The following is a 17,611-nucleotide window of genomic DNA, read 5'->3' as shown; positions in this document are numbered from 1 at the left end:
TTTAAAATTAAATTGCAAACTACTAATTGAGGAAAATATTTGACAGTTATGTTCAGTCTCATCTATGTCACGTCTCTATTTTGGCCGATACAGCAGGATGCTGACTGCAGTTCTCACACAGTGCCTTTAATCCATTTTACTGATGATTAAACTGGGAGAGTTTCATGCTGATTCAGATTGTAGAAGAGTTGCATCTGTGAGTCACAACTGTGAATAATATTGTCTTTGGGAAACATGAATGGAACTTTTATTTCTGGATTCAGGGACGTCTTAATATTCTCCTCACACACAACTCGATTACATCAGTATTATCCCAGTGACACAATGAACAATCCAGCTAAGGAGCATTTCATGGATACAAAGACACAGCAACTTATTCAAATTAAGACAAAAACAAACAAAGTAGAAAAAAGAAATTAATCAAACTTTTGTTTTGTTTCAGTCATCTCCATTTGTCTAAAATGAGGCACAACTTAACAAAATATTGATTTATTTAAAAAAAAAAATTAAAATGGACAGTGTGTTTTAGTCCAAGCAAAGTCCAAATTTAATATCTGTAAAAATGTGGTAAAAGTAGTTCAAAATCATGTCAATCATCGCTTTTATATAAGCCAAATATCACTCTCTCTAAACCAACCAGGCAAAATCAGTAATTTTACCTCACAGGATGCAGCTGTTGCTAGTCTACCACCACCTTGATCTGTTAGCTTGTTTGTGTTATTTTGTGACTCTGGTGTTTTAAAAGTTTAGTTTGGATTCACAATAGTCACACTATAACACAAATAAACTAAGTGATTGACACATTGGCAAGAAAAGCAACTCATGTGTTCTGTGAGGTAGAGTTACTGATTTTTCCTATGGAGTTTGGTTGGTTTGGAGAGAGCAATATTTGGCTTATATAACAACATTTTCCTGTAAGAAAGGGTACAGAGGCAAAGCAATACACTGATGTGGACAAGGTCTGCAGCAAACCCACCTAAAAAAGTGGGAAACTACCATTATTTAAGCGAAATATCGCTCTCTCTCTCTTTTGCTCAGCCAGACTCCATTGACAAAATCAGTAATTTTGTTGTACACCGTTGCCTTGATCAGGTAGTTAGTTTGTGTCATTGTGTGACTTTAGTGAATCTTAACTAACTCTTTAAACAACAAAGTCACACAGAAACACAAACTGAATAACAAATCAAGGTAACAGTAGACCAGCAATTCCTGTATTCTGCAAGATAAAATTTCTTATTTTTCTTATGGAGTTTGGTGGCTGCGGTATTTGGGTAATCTAATGGCATCTTCTGGTTAGAAAAGGCTGTCTAATGGCAAGGTAAGTACTTTATACAATCCCACTTAAAAAACAAACAAACTATTCCTTTAAAGACACACCCATTATGGACTGAAATGTGGTCATTATTAATTCATAGTAGTATCAGTTTCTCAATTGATGTTGCTGTGTCAGTGGTGAGACCTGCTGAGGTGTCACAGGGTGTGGACACCAACATGCTGCGGGTTCATCATGCCCAGACAGTTATAACATGGAGAAATGTATATTTTTAGACTCAATTTAATCCATAATCTGGTAAATTTTAAAACAGCTGCATATCCAATCTGACAACACAGCCTCCAACATACCAAAGTTACTGATATGTTCCCTGGGAAATTAACAATGGGGCTTAACAACACTTACTCATCCCCTTGCCATTCAAACACATATTTCTTCACACCAAGTGGGCAAGCCTTTTATCAGCCAATCACGACGTTCCCTCCCACCTGCACGCAGCGCACAAAACAGGCTGAACCCTGAGGAGGTTCCCATACAGTTCTGTGCATGCATGTTCCTGCTGTTTGGATTTCAGTCTGTGCAGAGAGGGAACATGAAAACGACGAGGAGCTTAGACGTGTTGATGTGGACCCTGGCAGTTCTGTCAGCAGCTGACGCAGTAAGATCCTTTTTATCTGATTTCTACTGAAATGTTGCGTTTATTTTCATGAGATTTAATCAGACTTTTTGTTCTTTTAGGGCTCATTGAGAGAAAGAGGACGAGAGTTTTCTGTTCTCTCTTCCTCCTCCTTGTCCTCCTCTTCTTTGTCGTCCTTTTCATCGTCCTCCTCGTCCTCCTCATCCTCCTCATCCTCTTCATATTCCTTCTCCTCCTTGTTTGAAAATTCAGGTGAGAAACTCTACTTTCCTCAGGGTTCTCTGCTGCTAAACATTACACTCTTAGAAATAAAGGTGCTTATTAGAACTATAATGGCTTCTTTGGCTTGTCTCCACTGGAGAACCTTTTTTGGAATCCTTTCAGAGTTCTACCGAAAACCCAACATAAAAGATTATACCTAGAACCATCTGTGGTGCAATGGTTCCACCCAGAACCCTCTCCTGGGGTTTTATCCAGAACATTTCCACCTTCTAAGGGTGCTACCAAGAATCCATCCAGGGGATTCTACAGAGACTTTTTTTATATTCCAAGAATTTTATCTAGAACCCACCCAGGGAGAAAACGCTTTCATATTCCAAGGGTTTTACCTAGAACTAACCCAGGGGGTTCTGCTGAGAACCTTTTTGTAGTCCAAGAATTTTCTGTAGAACCCACCCAGGGGGTTCTACTGCAAACTCTTTATATTTTGAATGGTAAGCAACCTATCTTGGTTCTACCAAGATACAAAGAACCCTTGATGAAACAGTTCTTCAAGGATTTCAACAAACCTTTTTTCAAAAATGTGTTCTTCAAAACCTCAGCAGAACCTTCAGGAAGAACCTTTTTAGAGCCCTTATTTCTAGGAGTGTGACATCAGGTTGAATTGAGCATTAAACGTGTCCTCTGTCCTCCAGGTGGGGTCTGTCTCAATGGAGGAACATCTGTCCCGTCCCTGACAACCGGAGAACACATGTTCTGTTTATGTCCCGACAGTTTCGAGGGGAAAAACTGCGAAAAAGGTGAGAAACTTCACAAAAAAACGAGTTTAAATGAATCTTTTTCACATTTTTAATCAAGGTTTTCTCCTTTTCCTTCAGTAAAAAGTGGCCACTGCTACGAGGGTGTGGGACTGTACTACAGAGGGACAGTGTCCAAATCACAGAGCGGACAAACATGTGAGGAGTGGGACCCAGAGACCAGGGCGATGTACATGTCCTCAGATGTCAAATCAGGGAGACACAACTACTGCAGGTAGGCTGACATAACTCTAAATCCAGATAATGTAGATACAGCCTGTAAATATTCTGTTTTGTTTTGGTCCTTTACTTCAGTGGATTTGAAATGAAACAGTTGAGAAAAGTGGACATCAGTCTTAACAAGACTGTGGTTCAGTTCTGTCTCCTCCTGTTCACGTTGATGTGAGAACAGAACGAGACAATGAATCTGTCAATTTGGACAAAAGAAAGTGGCAAATGAACGTGATTTGACCAGAATCGATGCAGACTTGATGCTAAAATGTGTTTTGACACATTTGTTTTAAGGTCGAACATAATCCTGCCATGACAATGCAGCCAATTTTTTGATTTTTTGTGGTTTATTTATCCACAGAGCCGCTCAAACAAACTCAACCGAGCACAAGCAGCAGTGGCGAGCAGGGTGTAAAACCTGTTCCAGCATTTCTTTTTCTTTTCTTTTTTTATGTGGGAAAACCACATTCAGCAAAATAATAATCATAGAGTATTTCTGCAAAGTTTAAAACGTGTTTGGAGGGGAACTTTGTGGAATTTTGCAAGTCGTTCAGTGTATGTTTCAAAGCCAAAATCCATCACTCGTAGCATCTTATTTATTATTTCATTCCCAATCCAACATGCTGGAGAAACATGCATCCAGTAATTAATATCTTAAATGCCACATGTTGTATAGTTTGATGTGTTTTTCCCACAGAAATCTTCTCTACAAACGGCGTCCGTGGTGTCATGTGTTGAAGAACCAGCAGCTGGTGTGGGAGTACTGTGATATTCCACGCTGTGACTCTGAGTCGGGTAAGTTCATTCTCTCTTTACTGTATTCAGAGAAAATCTGAACCAGAGTCCATGTTTCATCAGTGTTAAAAACTCTCTAATCCTGTAGTTCCAGCTCCGCCTCCGCCTGCACCCACTGATCCAGAGCCAGGTAACTTCACTGATGCCCACTGAATCCCATTTTCATGCTTCTTCTTTTGAGGTTATTGAACTTCTTTTCATCCTCCAGCTGCAGAGTCCACATGTGGCGAGCGCAGCAGGAGGAAGCTGATGAAGATCGTGGGTGGAACAGTTGCCACTGTGGAATCTCACCCGTGGACCGCTGCCATATTTTGGCGGAGCAAAACTAAGGAGAGGGTTTTTCGCTGCGGGGGGAGTCTGATCTCATCCTGCTGGGTCCTCACAGCTGCCCACTGCTTCCCTGACGGGTAGGAAGTGATGTCACTCAATACTGTAACCACAGCAGGTGCAGAGACACAGCAGCTCGTCTGGACTTGTGTTTGACTTTGTGTTTCAGCTCCCACACCAAACACCGCCGCTTCTCCGTCAGCCTGGGGAAAAACGCTCTGAACGAGAGCGACCCGACGGTGGAACAAACGTTCAGGGTGGAGGAGATCGTCGTCCATGAAGGGTTTGACAACAGTGAGGGCAACTTCAATAACGACATCGGTATGAACGCGTCTTTAGATGCTTCAGCACTGATGATGTGATGTTATCAAAGCAGTGATTAATTGATAACTGTTTTGCAGCTCTGATGAAGCTGAGGGCAAAACATGGGAAGTGTGCAGAGGAGAGTAATTCAGTGAAGACTGTCTGTCTGCCGCCGCCTCAGCAGAGACTCCAGGCTGGTGTCACCTGTGAGATCGCTGGATACGGGAAAGAAAAGTTTGGTGAGAAAAGTCCTCTGATGCTGTTTGACTGTGAAGTGGACATGTTATTCCAAAATGGTGTGCAAGATTTAGTGGCATCTAGTGTTGAGTTTGTAGATTGCAACCAACTCACTGCAACCTCCCCTTCCAAGCATGTAAGAAAATATGGTGGCTGTGAAACTCGCAAATGGCCGCACCCAGAGCCAGTGTTTGGTTTATCTGGGACATTTGGGCCACTGAGGAAACATGGCGGTGCAACATGGCGGCCTCCTGCAGCCTCTGTACATCTAAGGCAAGGGTCTGCAACCTGCAGCTCCGGAGCAACATGCAGCTCTTTAGCCCCTCTCCACTGGCTCCCTGTGACTTTGGGAAAAAAAAATTACCATTATATTATCATTTCCAATTTGGAAAAGAATGAAGTTTTACTTTACACCATCACACACACTAGGGTATAATCCAGGGAAACGGGATTCCTGCGAAATTTAACCAAGACCATTTCCCATTTACCGATTTAAAAATACAATGACAGGAAACGGGGGTAAAAAAATAAAACAGTAAAATGGCATCCCTGAGCTTTTAGCTGCTGGTCTTTCAGCTCCACTGGCTGAAGAAAAATAAAGCTTATATGACACCTGAGCCACGTGAAAACTGTGAGAAGCTGCTGAAAGCTCCAAAAATCCAGTGCTTGAAACATTTTAATATACACAAAAAACTGTTCCCAAACCAACCAACCTCCAACCGTCAGATACATATTGGGGAGAACAAATAGAAAGTAAAGCCTTAAAACCTAAAAACTGCACTTTGTGGCACTTAAGTGATTATAATTAGTTTGTTCCTGCCTCTGATGTTTTGTATTTTACAGACCATGATAAGTTGTAGAGGATTAACAGCTTTTCTTCTCCCCAGGTTTGTGGTATAAGTCTCAGTACCTGCGGGAGGCTCAGGTGAACCTCCTCGCCGACGATGTGTGTCGACGCGAGGACTATTATGCAAACATGATCACCGACAACATGTTTTGCGCCGGTCGTCCCGACTGGAGCCGAGACGCCTGCGAGGTATTCACGACAAGTCCCAACTTGATCACACTTTGCCTCCGCAGATGTTGATTCCCTCTAACGCTGCTCGTCTCCTTCCCACAGGGAGACTCAGGAGGGCCTCTGGTGTGCGAGGTCGGCAGCAGGCTCTTCCTGTTCGGGGTGATCAGCTGGGGAGACGGCTGCGCTCAAGAGTTCCGACCCGGCGTTTACACCAGAGTGACCAACTACAACCAGTGGATAGCAGAGAAGACGGGGCTGTCGTCCATCGCTGCCGGGTCCATGTTCCCTCAGAAGTGAGCGTCAAACTGAGGATGTGAGCTGTTAACTGCTGCTGGTGGCTTTTTTTCTTGGTGGCCTTAAAGGAATTTTCTTGACAAATCCCATGAAAAGTCCAAAACCAACGATGGATCCATCCGACCGTCAAGTATTAACTGTGTATCCAAAGTCTGATTTATCTTATTCCTCTGTGCCATTGAGCTCCAAAGACTATTAGCAAGACAGCAAGCCTAATTTGTGAGGCTTTGCTGAGATTAAACAGCAATTTAAGGGGTTAAAACGTGAAGCCAACGCACAAGTGCCAAAAACTGCAGTTCCCAAAAAGGCCACTCAAAGCTGCCTCTAAAACCGAGTGAATCCCCGTCAGTCTTGGGCGACTTTTAGCCAGGAATCAGTGTTGCCAGATACGATCGGCTATTCCAAAAAAGGAGACTGAATGTACGATAATTTTGACGTTTTCATAAACCAACAACAAAACCTTGTTTGAGAGCAACCGATCACATCAGCACGACACTGATAAAGCAGCTGGTAGGCCAGTGACCCAGTCTGGGGCTTTTATTTTGACGGGCAAGAACAGGAGAGATTGTGTAACGAGAGGCGATTGATTCTGTGTAAAGAGATTCACATGATGGAGCGTCTGTGTAATATGGTGCACAGGGCGCAGTTTTGCCTGTCAGTGTTGTATCCTGGCACCTTCACAATTTTTGTTAAAACACAATAATTTGAAAGTCAAAGATATTGCAGCATTTTGCATCTGGTAACTCTGTCCAGGATGCAGCGAGGGTGTCTCTGCAAAATAGTGTCACAGGAACTTGTTTTGGAACGTTTGCATATAGGGAGGCCTGGAATTATAATGTCTAAATCCCCGCAACAACTTTTAGCATGTTTACATTCATATTGTTAGCAACCAGGTGCTAACTTGACATTTTCAGTGTGTATGTTGCTTCCCTGAAGGTTGTCAGCCAATTTGCAAACAAGCTAATTACTGAAAGGAGCCTTTACCAACTTTATAAGCGGAAACAGATGCATTTTCAAAATACAATTTCAAAATAAAAGCCTCTGAAGTTCTGGTAGGGGTGTGGCCAGCTATTCAGTAAATTTCTTGCTGCTTTGTTTTAGATTTTTATAGACGCATTTTTCCTGCCGTTTCAGGAAGCCACTTGTTTCCATTCACAGTCTATTCTTGACTTTTCCCCCTTTATTTTTACCTGTCTGACAGTGCGATTGGTGTTGTTTTCACCTTGTCAGTCTGTTTGTGTGTCATTGTGGCAAAATGTGGTCCTGGAGGCTCCTCCTGTAACTGGAACGACCACAGAAACAGTTTTAAGTCCTCTGCCAGGTGTTTATATGTCTGTCTGTGATTTGTCAACACGACAGCATCACAATGATGCAAGATGCAGTCACAAAACTTCACAGGTGTGTAGTTCAAATCAAAATGAGGTGGTGGCATCAGCAAAGGACGCCACACGTAAGGCAGGAAGAAGTACGGAGGAGACTATTCGCCACCCCACATTACGACCCTGTCTGACGGTTTTAATGATTCCTGTCCACTCTGAGACATCAGGCAACATTTCACCTCGTGAGTCTGTGTGTGTTCACGGCACAGTGTGGTCCTGGAGAGACCTGCTGCACTGGGAACAACAACACAGGTGGTTTTTCAGTACCTTCCACTTGTTTATGCGTCTGTGTGTGTGTCTGCGGATGGATTTTGTCGACACAAAAGCATCACAATGTGCAAGATGTTGCAGACAGGTCGATCGGTCAGTTACATTTCACTACATCATTTTCAACACACAGAAATGAATGGAAACCAATGGCTGCCTTGAACGGCAACAAACGATCTGACTGTACATGTGAAAGTGGTCAGAGATAATATAATATAATAACATGGTCATTTTAAGCTTTGTTTTTATGCTGAAATTTGATTTCAACACACTCTCAGTGTCTCTGCTGTCAGTCAGGGTGTTTCATACTCATGCAGGTGTTCTGTGGTGTTTGGTGCTCACTGCACTTTATTTTTATCTACTTATTTCTATTTTTTATATAGTTGTGATGTATTATTTTCAGATATAGGATTTATTTTTATATATTTTTAGATGATTTTTGTAGATTTTCTTCACAAAGTTTTATGTTGAGATGTTTTCATTCACATTGTTGCCTTCAAATAAGAAAATAAACAATTTTCTCCCTTTATTACAAGAGTAATCCAGTAATTTGGTTCTTTGTAAATATATGTATGCATCCCTCCAACCTTTGATTCATCGTCACTGTCCAGTGAAATCTGTTTGTTTCTGTCATGATCACAGCGCTGATATGGACTTTATTTTTTATTTTTTTCTTAAGATTTCATTTAGCTAATCACAGGCACAGGAACTACTGAAATTTTGCAACAGATTTTGTACAGCTTTTATATTTTGTTGACATGTTGATTTATAGCTAAGACTGCATTTGGAATAACAGTTTTACACCTGCATGAGTGAATCAATAAATTGTACAAATATCTGAATTAATAAATCAAAAACTGACACGATGAAGCATTTTGACGCCTGTAATCATGACTCAAGGTGATATTTTTCTGGAAACGTCAAACGTGATATTACAGTCTGTAATTATCTTTCTCCGCCTGCATAATAACCTGATAATGCTCCATCACTTTCACAGCTTTCATGATGTTGTAAAAATACAAAAATACATTTTTAACCAACATCCATAAAACATCCTGTCATGACATCATTCATTAATTACTGGGATTATCTGAGTCAGTCCTTTTTCATTTTTACCATGTCAGCACCATCTTGTGGTGAAATATTATAATAAAATATTGTATTATTCTAACAAATATATGTAACAGTTGTTTTTATGTTTGTCAATGATGAACCAGTTTTAGATACACGTATGTGTCATGATGTCATGTGATGATGCCAAAAACATCCATGACATGATATGATATTTATTGTGGTGTTAAAAAAAAGTTTTTGGTATCAGCCAACAATTTATTATTAGTCTATAAAGAAATAAAGACTTAAGGAAAGACTGAAATGTTTTAGTGGAATCTATTTTTCTTCTCATGCAGAAAACTTTTAACTGTTTCTCTGTTTTGGACGTCTGTTTTTATTTTGACCACAAGATGGCGCTAATGTGGTAAAAATGACATAAAGCCAACAGGTGACTCAGATCAGTGTTTCCCAAACCTTTTCTTTCCGAGGACCCATTTTTTATTTTAATAAAAAATTTGGATTATTTTGTCGATTAATCAATTATTAGTTGTTTGTCAGAAAATACAGAAAAACTGATTCTGTCACAAATGTGATGATTGAAAAATAGATTGAAACATGAAGCGATGCTGGGTAGTTTAGCCACTGTAGCCTCAGTACATGAGGCAGATACGAGGCGATTAGTTCATCTTTGAGTCCAAGTGAACATTTTGTGTCAAGTTGAAAAAACATGCATGTACTGAGAAAAAGTGTCTGCAGTGGTGGAAGAAGTAATCTGCTTTACTGAAGTCACAGTAACAATACAACAAGGTAAAACTACTCCATTACATTTAGCATCTCCTTGTTGCATCCCACCGACCCCTCAAAGCTCTGGGTCTGTACCCGTCAGTCCATCCAGTAATTCATCTGTGTGTTTGTTTGTTTCTGACTGCATGACTCACTGATGTTCCTCCTGATGGACCGGTGACTTCATACTGGAACAGGTTCCACATGAAAAAACAGCGAGAACATCTGTTGCATCAAAGCTGTGCTCGTTCTTCAACTTTTGGCATGTGATGTAATCAGATGTACTCAAACATAAAACCAACACGCCAACATAACACTGGTGACATGCAGTAAATGAATCAGAAAACATTAATTTATCACCAACCGCCACAATGTCTTCTTTCAGATGAACCGGTCTGGGTTTGGGCCGCATTTAAAATGAGTCACCATCATCAGATGTATCGGCTGTTTGACGGGCGCGGCTGCTACCTTATGTTTTTTTTTTTTTTTTTTATCTCAGCAGACATTCAGGTATTTCACCCGTCAAGTGTCAGACGATGAGGGATGCTCTAACGTTTGCTGTACTTTTCCATCCAGGTGATCATGGCTTCCGTGTTCATGTCACTCACGTGTTTTCTGCACTCCAGTTTATTTCACTGAAGCTAAAGACTTAAAAGTTTATATACTGTAACACATAAGTGACATTACCTGTGTGTACTGGTGCAAATCACAGCACAGACACACTGTCCTCAGAGTGTGTGTGAGGTGTGTCTGAGTCGGAGAGGGTGTGACTTTGTGCTCGTCTCCAACCCAAACTCAGACCTGTTTTCAGAGGACTCTCTGCCATCCTGTGTGTGTGACATAAAGACAAGTAAGTGCATTTACTTTGAGATAATTATGCAGCAATAAACGCCATAGATAGAAGCATTTTGGGAAACGATATTTGAGGAGAGGAGATGCTTTTAGTGTTTTATCTTGTGTCAAGATGAAATTGTGTGCTGCAATGATGTGATTCTTGGTATCTTTTTGGTGCATTGTGTTTCATCCTCATGTCACAGAGTGTGTGTGTGTGTGTTTGCATGCCTCTGTGCAATGCATCAGGCACATGCAGCAACACAAATGATTGAAAAATCTTCTAAATTAACTATAAAATCATCAGATTTTAATGTTGACAGACTTTATTCCCCACCTCTGTCATTTAGCCGTCCGTCGAGCAGCCGCCAACATGCCTGAGACTGCAGAGTCGCACGCCACCGCCCTCACCACCAACCGCAACTGTGTCGTGGAGATGACCAACCTCAGCACCACCTACTGTCTCCGCAACCCACAGTAAGAACCCCTGGACGACTTTTGTGTTTGAACCAATAAATGCACTGATCAGGATACCTGACATGTACCAGAGTCTATGCATCATGATTATCAGTGGTGGAAAATACTAAGTGCTGAAATCAAGCATCATTTGAGAGATCAGCTTATAAAATACATCACATGTTAAAGATTAAATTAAAGGTAGAATCAGTAGGATTTGTCAGAGCCATTAACTGTGAAGAATGTTCCAGGACGTCGAATATCAGTGTTTTTGGTTGGCGAAACGTCCCGATCACCTCAAGATAATGAGAAAAATAAGAAAATACAGTCAGACGACAGGGTCTCTGCAGAAACAACCACAGCCACAGGCTCCTGGTGAGTTGTTCTTAGGAAATTGTTGCATATCACACCTTTAATGTTTTCCAACCTTTTTGGCTCCGTATTAAACAGCAGTGTCTGGTAGAGCTGCAACAGATGATTATTTTCATTGCAGATTATTCTCCTGATTACTTTTTACGATTAATCAGTTAAAAAGGAAAACAGCGAATCCTCACATTTAAGAAGTTTTGACAATGTTGTTTGACTGATCGTTGCAGCTCTAGTGTCAAGTTTCAGGGTAATTCCAGATGATTTTTGACAGTGGTGGACCAAGTGGGGCTCTGACTTATGCAGGGGTGGCATGAAGTACATGCATATGAACACATTATTTTACCATTTCTCTGCTTGAAATTACTAAAATAACAGTGTCTTACATTTTCCTCTGTTTAATTTTTTTCATTTTAAAGATAAATAGTTCTTCCAATCACAACCCAACAGAGTGTCACCATAAAATATATTTAAAAACTTCCATACTTTCTTCTTTAAGTCCTCAAAAAATACTGTTGCAGCTCTTTTCTCAGGTTGTAAATTCATCATGATAATCATGAAAAATATTTTTATATTCCGATTTGTTACTTAAGTAACTTCAACTTGTAAAAAAAAATTAAAGAAGATTACATACAAAAGAAAACAATGCACATTTAAAAATACTCAAGGCCCCGCCTCTCACTGGACAGTTAACCAATCATACTTGAGGATAATGGGATGGCACTTGAACCGGCCAATCAGATTCCAGGGTGACCAGTAACAGTAATTTTACCTCACAGAACGCAGGAGTTTGTGTTGTTGTGTGACTTTGGTATTTTAACAGGTTAGTTCAGATTCATCAAAGTTGCATATTAACACAAACTATCTAACAGATGGAGGCAGCGGTAAACCAGAAACTCCTGCGTTCAGTGAAGTAAAATTGATTCTGCTGATGGAGAAAGCTACATTTAGCTTGTACTGTATAAACGTAGCAGTTTCTGACTATAAAAAGCTGTCTGATCAATCACTATAATTACATTTAGCTGATAATACTTACGTACTTTTACACAAATATCATTTCAGGACTTTTGCTTTGAACTGAGTATTTTTACACTGTGGTATTTGTACTTTATCTTCTTCCACCCCTCATGACTGCATCTCTTTTACCCTCCAGGGTGCACATGGAAAGTGGCTTCGTCTTCAACCCTCCAACGCCGACCCTGCGCACCAACCTGTCTGAGGTGTGCTCCTTCACCAAGGACGACAACACGGCGTCGGGCGCCGTAGGCGTCATGACCTACGAGCTGTTCGACATGCGAGACCGCAGATGCGACGGAGTGATGGCCGTCATGTTCTCGGTGCCGTTCGACTACAACTTCTACGAGAACTGGATCGGTGTGGGTATCTTTGACTCCAAGCAAAAATGCGACGAGAAGCTGTTCAAGCAAATGTACAATGACAAAGATTTCACCAACTTTATGCGCCAAAAGGCCAATGGCTCAGGGGTGAAGTACATCGGGGACAAACTGGACGTGAGGGCCTGCATGTCCGACGGCGGCAGGGCAATTATGAAGCTGGAGCTGTATGACAAGATGTGAATAAAATATCCAGAACCAAATGAGAGCGCTGGTGTGGAATAAATAAAATAAACACAGTTGATTCCTAAAAGCCTACATGCAGTTGTCACTCATGTCATGTGTTGGTGATTTAAATAAATAAAACATCTTTGTTCTTAAGACTTTTTGTGTCATCTTTCATTTGAATCATCACATGATTTTTTTGGGCACTTTTACAGTTTGTTTTTTTTTTCTGATTGCTTAAATGTGATTTTAAACACTACACACACAAGTAGCAGAACACTACAGGTCTTCTGCAAAATGAAACAATTCATTCAAAACTACAATTATTTGTAAAAATCCAACATTTTCAATGTGTGGCACACAGAGGGTTCATATGATCTGAGTCTGTTTGAACCAGTTACACATGACTGAGCTTCTCAGCTTCTCTTTTAGCGTGGCTTAGATTTTTTTCATACATGAATATATTGACCAAACACAACACACACTGATCCAAATAATCATTTCTCTTCACAACATGAAATCAGTCAATAAATCCATGCATCTGCATTTGCAAAGTTTGCAATTTGCACTGAAAAGCAGAAGATGTTTTATATAAAATAAAATGCAGTGATGCAGCAAAAACAACTGAGACAAAAAGGTGTGTGTGAGTCTGAGAATGAGATTATAATTGTACAGAGGGCTGAAGTTAACTGGGATGTTTTTAAAAATAAAGAAAAGGAGAAAAAGAAAAGAAAAAGACGTGTAATGTGTAATTAATTATTAATGATTTTATCAATTAATCAATTGTTAACATTTTCAAATATTGGTTAAGAAAAGGAAGCCGAGTCTACAGATTTTGAAACATGAAACTTTGTCATGTTTTTTGAATTTGTTGAATTTGTTTCCTGTCTGTAGAATTCTGTCACAAAAAAATTTAATGTAATGAAGAAGTGAAATAATCACTTTGTATATAAATTATTATTATTATTATTATTATTATTATTATTATTATTTATCTCAGCTGTAAGGTGCTGAAAAAGCTTTAAACTGCTTGAAAAGTGCTTTAACTTTGGAAGAAGTGTACAAACCCTAAAACTTTGATTTTAGTTGACATGTGCAAATGTGATTTTGAGGACCTCGGAGCAGAGTCTTGGGGACCCCCTGTAACATCTGGGAGCATCTGTCTCATTTATGTGCAGATGTTTTAATGCAGATTCTGTAAATCCTTTAAGTTTTCAGGATTTTCTTAATTGCTGAGGTTAACTTGAGAAGTTTTATTTGAATTTGAGAGAAAACAGATGATTTTTGTGGATCCATTCCTCTTTAAATGCACCAGACTGATGGATTTAAAGGTCAAATACCACTTTAGATGGTCTGACATCCCCCATCGTCTCCACTTTTACACAGGGCACTTGAACAAGAAGCAGCTCTGTTCGTCTTCACCCTCAGACGGTAAAAGACAACCTGACAGACACAGAGACAAAAGGTGTTGTGCATAAAGTGACAGTGTGGTCACAAGAATCTGAGCAAACCGGCTTGCAGCTTTTCATAATAACAGCATTATGAAAACAAACAGAAAAGAAAAAAAAAATACAGTGATGTTGTGATTGTTGGTTACACCCTGTCCTCACGCCTCTGCACAAAGTTTCGATGAGGTTTCTGCGGTGGGTGGAGACACTTTTGGGTGTCACACATTCCCCAACGAAAAATCTGAAGAGTGAACTCAGTGTCTCCAATCCGGCACCACCCGAGCGAGCAGCACACCTGTGATCAGGTAAGACGGTTTGTTCCTGCGATGCATTTAGAAACTCACCGACAAATATCACTTAGAAAATTATGATTTGCACTGTGCATCTTTTATTATAGACACTGCAGTAAGGGGCAGGGGCAAATATAAAGGTCTATTCTGTAAAAAAAAATCTTTTGCTCAGACAGCTTTTTCTGAGAAAGGGACAATGTCTTTGAACTCATCATCTGACCACTTGAAATCTGCAGCAAACTTCACAACTTTGCAGCAGCAGTTTAACTTATTTTAACTCCACTGTCACCTTCTGAGGACAGTATGATACTTGCATCAGATAGTTTATCAGTAACACGTATCTGCAGCTTGAATTTTGCACCTCTCCTGCTCTGTCATAGGCTTCTCGAGCAGCAGCATGAGCGAATCAGCAGAGGCTTTGGCGGCTAACCTCTCAAGCCGAAGAAATGTCACGATTGAGATCACCAACGTCACCAACAACTTCTGCCTTCTGGACCCCGTGTAAGTGCAAGACAAAGAAAACAAAAAAGAAAACAGTGAAGCACTTTCTCCTTCTAACATTTTCAAAACTCAGTACTTCAGTTTTAAAGCATCTGAGGGGAATTGTCGATTATATTTATTTTGCATCATTGTGCACGTCCTTCCCAACATCATGGATTTGAACCTGAATTTCTGAGACAATAACACATAGAAAGGACGATTCCTCCAGTGCATATCACGATCAAAAGTACAAGATACAACAGACAGAGAGGAAGACCTTGAACCTTTTAAGCTGCAAACATTATTTTTGATAATTTGTTCATATTGTGTGTAATGTAGACTCAAGAAAATCTAATTGCAGCAGCTTATTGTTTTAAATGGCTGGCAACTGAAACATCTGTGTTCATAATTGAGGTGATTAACCACATTTATATCATTGTATCATCTGAATAATGTGGAAAAAGGAGCAACTTAATTTTTATGAGTCAACTTAAAAACTTGTGAAATGCTTCAGATTATCAAGTAATTAAAAATTCCCCTAACTCAGTGTAGTTTGTTGGTTGAACTTAAATTTAACAGATGCAACAAATATTTTTTCATTCATAACAACTATTGATTTTTTATTTATTTTTTTTACATGTGAATAAAGAATGTGTGTTTAAGTGTGCAGGTTCATTTCCTTTCATGGATGAATTGATGTCAAAATAAAAGTGCAGCCTGAATGGTAATGAGACAGATTTTCAAAATAAGTGCACCCATTCATTATCTATCTTTTTGATCATACTTTTATTTCTTTTCTCTCTTTTTTATCTTTCTAAACAGGGTTTACCTGGAAAGTGGACACTGCCACAGCCCACCCCAACCCATTGTGCGCCCACTGAAGACCGAGGTGTGCAACTTCTCCAAGATCAGCGGCAAAGCGACCGGCGCAGCGGGCGTCCTGACCTATGACATCTTCGTGAAGGGCAGGGGTGTTCAGGAGACGTTAGCTATAATGTTCTCCGTGCCTTACGACTACACCGGGTACAAGAACTGGCACGGCTTGGGGATCTATAAGAAGGGCAAAGATTGCGACAAGAATCTGTTCAAGGAGATGTATTACAACGAAGAGCAGAAGGACTTTGCACGGTTGGAGGCCGAAGGCTGCTGTCTCTCGTTTCAGGGTGACACCCTGGACGTCATGGCCACCATGTCCCCTATGGGCAAGGCCATCATGAAGGTGGAGCTGTGGGAAAAGGTCTTCGGCCCTCCGACATCGCAGACACCTTACTGAGCTGGTGATGGATTTTTGTTGAAATAATCCACACTCCTTTGACACACCTTTGTGTAGTGTTACATACAGTTTGTTTAACCCTTTGTACACCCATGTCATCTGTTCATGCAATAAATCCACAACCAGTCTGACATGATGAAACCTGTGTCTCAGTGATCATTTAAAAAAAAAAAAAAGTTTTGGCAATTCTTCAAAACAGTCGAGTCCAACTCGTGGAGCGAGTCTGTTTAAATGATCAGCTGATCTTAATTTAAAGCTCACAGTTCCTACTGTGTGTTCAGGAAGTATTTTTTGTTTTAAATATAAAATGAAATCATGACGTTATTTTAGTGGGATAATGAGGTCTGGTGAATTCTGTTAAGATGAAACTTCATGGTGAAATCTCTCCAGCTGCACTTTTCAGTCAACAGAAGCAGCACTGAAACAGTTTTTTTACCATCTGCCTGTACTGCGCACGGTCGCCACCTAGTGGTGCAAAGTATTTGGTGCATGTGCAGCTGCAAACCTGCAGAGGAGGCATTATGTGCATTGTGTGTGAGGGATAATGTACAGTTAGCAGGTCATTATTGAGAAATAAACCATGACAGGGCGATGCAGCACCCAGACGCAGCGTTTATTACACGGTTTTAGTAAATACTTGATTCTGATTGGTCAATTACAGCACTCTCAGGTCTGTTATTTCTGTGTAGCAGACTGTTGCTATGGACACAGTTCTGATCATAGACTCTGGAAAAGCAATAAAATCATTTTACAATCATCCGAGGATGATTTCAAACAAACAAAAAAAGAGAATTAAAACTTCAAAGACCAGATTATTCCAACAATATCCATGTTTCCATCAACATATTCCAAGTTCCAAAATTTGCAAAACTAGTCCAATTTAATAATGACAACTCATCATACAGATGTTTTTTGATTAAATATTTTATCTGTCTCTCTCTTTTGTCAGTAGACATCATGACAACTACAAGAAAAAAGACATAAAACTTTCAAACATACATTTTTAAAGTTAGTGTCCACTGTTAGACAAAAGCTTTACATGAAGAGCACCACAGTTTTAAATCAAATATTATTTTATGGTGGTATTTCTAGACATTTTTTTAAATCAAAGTTAACCTTTTAACATCTTATTAATTCTAATAATTTTTGATGACAGTCTTGGTGAAACCTCTCTTACAGTTACAAACTTCTGCAGATTCACAAGAAAGTTTTTATGCTCGCTTGAGGTGGTTTTAACTTTTTTGAGAGAGTTGATGTATTTAATGGGAAATGGAAACACTTTTTTCCCCAAATAA

The 17,611-nt window shown here is 40.0% G+C and overlaps 3 protein-coding genes across 3 annotated transcripts; all 3 read left to right on the top strand.

Moving 5' to 3' along the window:
- Positions 1 to 1,791: 1,791 nt before the first annotated feature.
- plaub (plasminogen activator, urokinase b) lies at positions 1,792 to 8,828 on the top strand. Its single transcript, XM_084741562.1, has 11 exons — positions 1,792 to 1,931; positions 2,012 to 2,162; positions 2,825 to 2,929; positions 3,008 to 3,161; positions 3,855 to 3,952; positions 4,041 to 4,082; positions 4,161 to 4,359; positions 4,449 to 4,600; positions 4,681 to 4,821; positions 5,707 to 5,855; positions 5,940 to 8,828. Exons 1-11 carry the CDS (start codon positions 1,824 to 1,826, stop codon positions 6,132 to 6,134), a joined length of 1,494 nt encoding a protein of 497 aa, XP_084597688.1. The 5' UTR covers positions 1,792 to 1,823; the 3' UTR covers positions 6,135 to 8,828.
- A 1,481-nt stretch (positions 8,829 to 10,309) lies between these two features.
- LOC146312415 (DELTA-actitoxin-Aeq1c-like) lies at positions 10,310 to 12,863 on the top strand. The gene is made up of 3 exons (XM_084740959.1): positions 10,310 to 10,463; positions 10,795 to 10,921; positions 12,420 to 12,863. Exons 2-3 carry the CDS (start codon positions 10,818 to 10,820, stop codon positions 12,841 to 12,843), a joined length of 528 nt encoding a protein of 175 aa, XP_084597085.1. The 5' UTR covers positions 10,310 to 10,463; positions 10,795 to 10,817; the 3' UTR covers positions 12,844 to 12,863.
- Positions 12,864 to 14,423: 1,560 nt separating this feature from the next.
- Positions 14,424 to 16,457, top strand: LOC146312414 (DELTA-actitoxin-Afr1c-like). The gene is made up of 3 exons (XM_084741339.1): positions 14,424 to 14,578; positions 14,944 to 15,064; positions 15,866 to 16,457. The coding sequence occupies exons 2-3, from the start codon at positions 14,961 to 14,963 to the stop codon at positions 16,314 to 16,316; spliced, it is 555 nt and encodes a 184-aa protein (XP_084597465.1). The 5' UTR covers positions 14,424 to 14,578; positions 14,944 to 14,960; the 3' UTR covers positions 16,317 to 16,457.
- The last annotated feature ends 1,154 nt before the right edge of the window (positions 16,458 to 17,611 follow it).

Source organism: Lutjanus erythropterus, chromosome 17, assembly GCF_056507025.1.
Source record: "Lutjanus erythropterus isolate fLutEry1 chromosome 17, fLutEry1.hap2, whole genome shotgun sequence".
NCBI classification, from domain to species: Eukaryota; Metazoa; Chordata; class Actinopteri; order Lutjaniformes; family Lutjanidae; genus Lutjanus; species Lutjanus erythropterus.
This window is presented reverse-complemented; position numbering and strand designations above follow the sequence as displayed.

Coding starts and splice junctions, on each gene's coding strand:
- plaub (XM_084741562.1), top strand. CDS start 1,824: ATGTTCCTGCTGTTTGGATTTCAGTCTGTGCAGAGAGGGAACATGAAA. Junction 1,932..2,011: donor TTCTGTCAGCAGCTGACGCA/GTAAGATCCTTT, acceptor TTGTTCTTTTAG/GGCTCATTGAGAGAAAGAGG. Junction 4,601..4,680: donor CAACTTCAATAACGACATCG/GTATGAACGCGT, acceptor ACTGTTTTGCAG/CTCTGATGAAGCTGAGGGCA.
- LOC146312415 (XM_084740959.1), top strand. CDS start 10,818: ATGCCTGAGACTGCAGAGTCGCACGCCACCGCCCTCACCACCAACCGC. Junction 10,922..12,419: donor TACTGTCTCCGCAACCCACA/GTAAGAACCCCT, acceptor TTTACCCTCCAG/GGTGCACATGGAAAGTGGCT.
- LOC146312414 (XM_084741339.1), top strand. CDS start 14,961: ATGAGCGAATCAGCAGAGGCTTTGGCGGCTAACCTCTCAAGCCGAAGA. Junction 15,065..15,865: donor TTCTGCCTTCTGGACCCCGT/GTAAGTGCAAGA, acceptor CTTTCTAAACAG/GGTTTACCTGGAAAGTGGAC.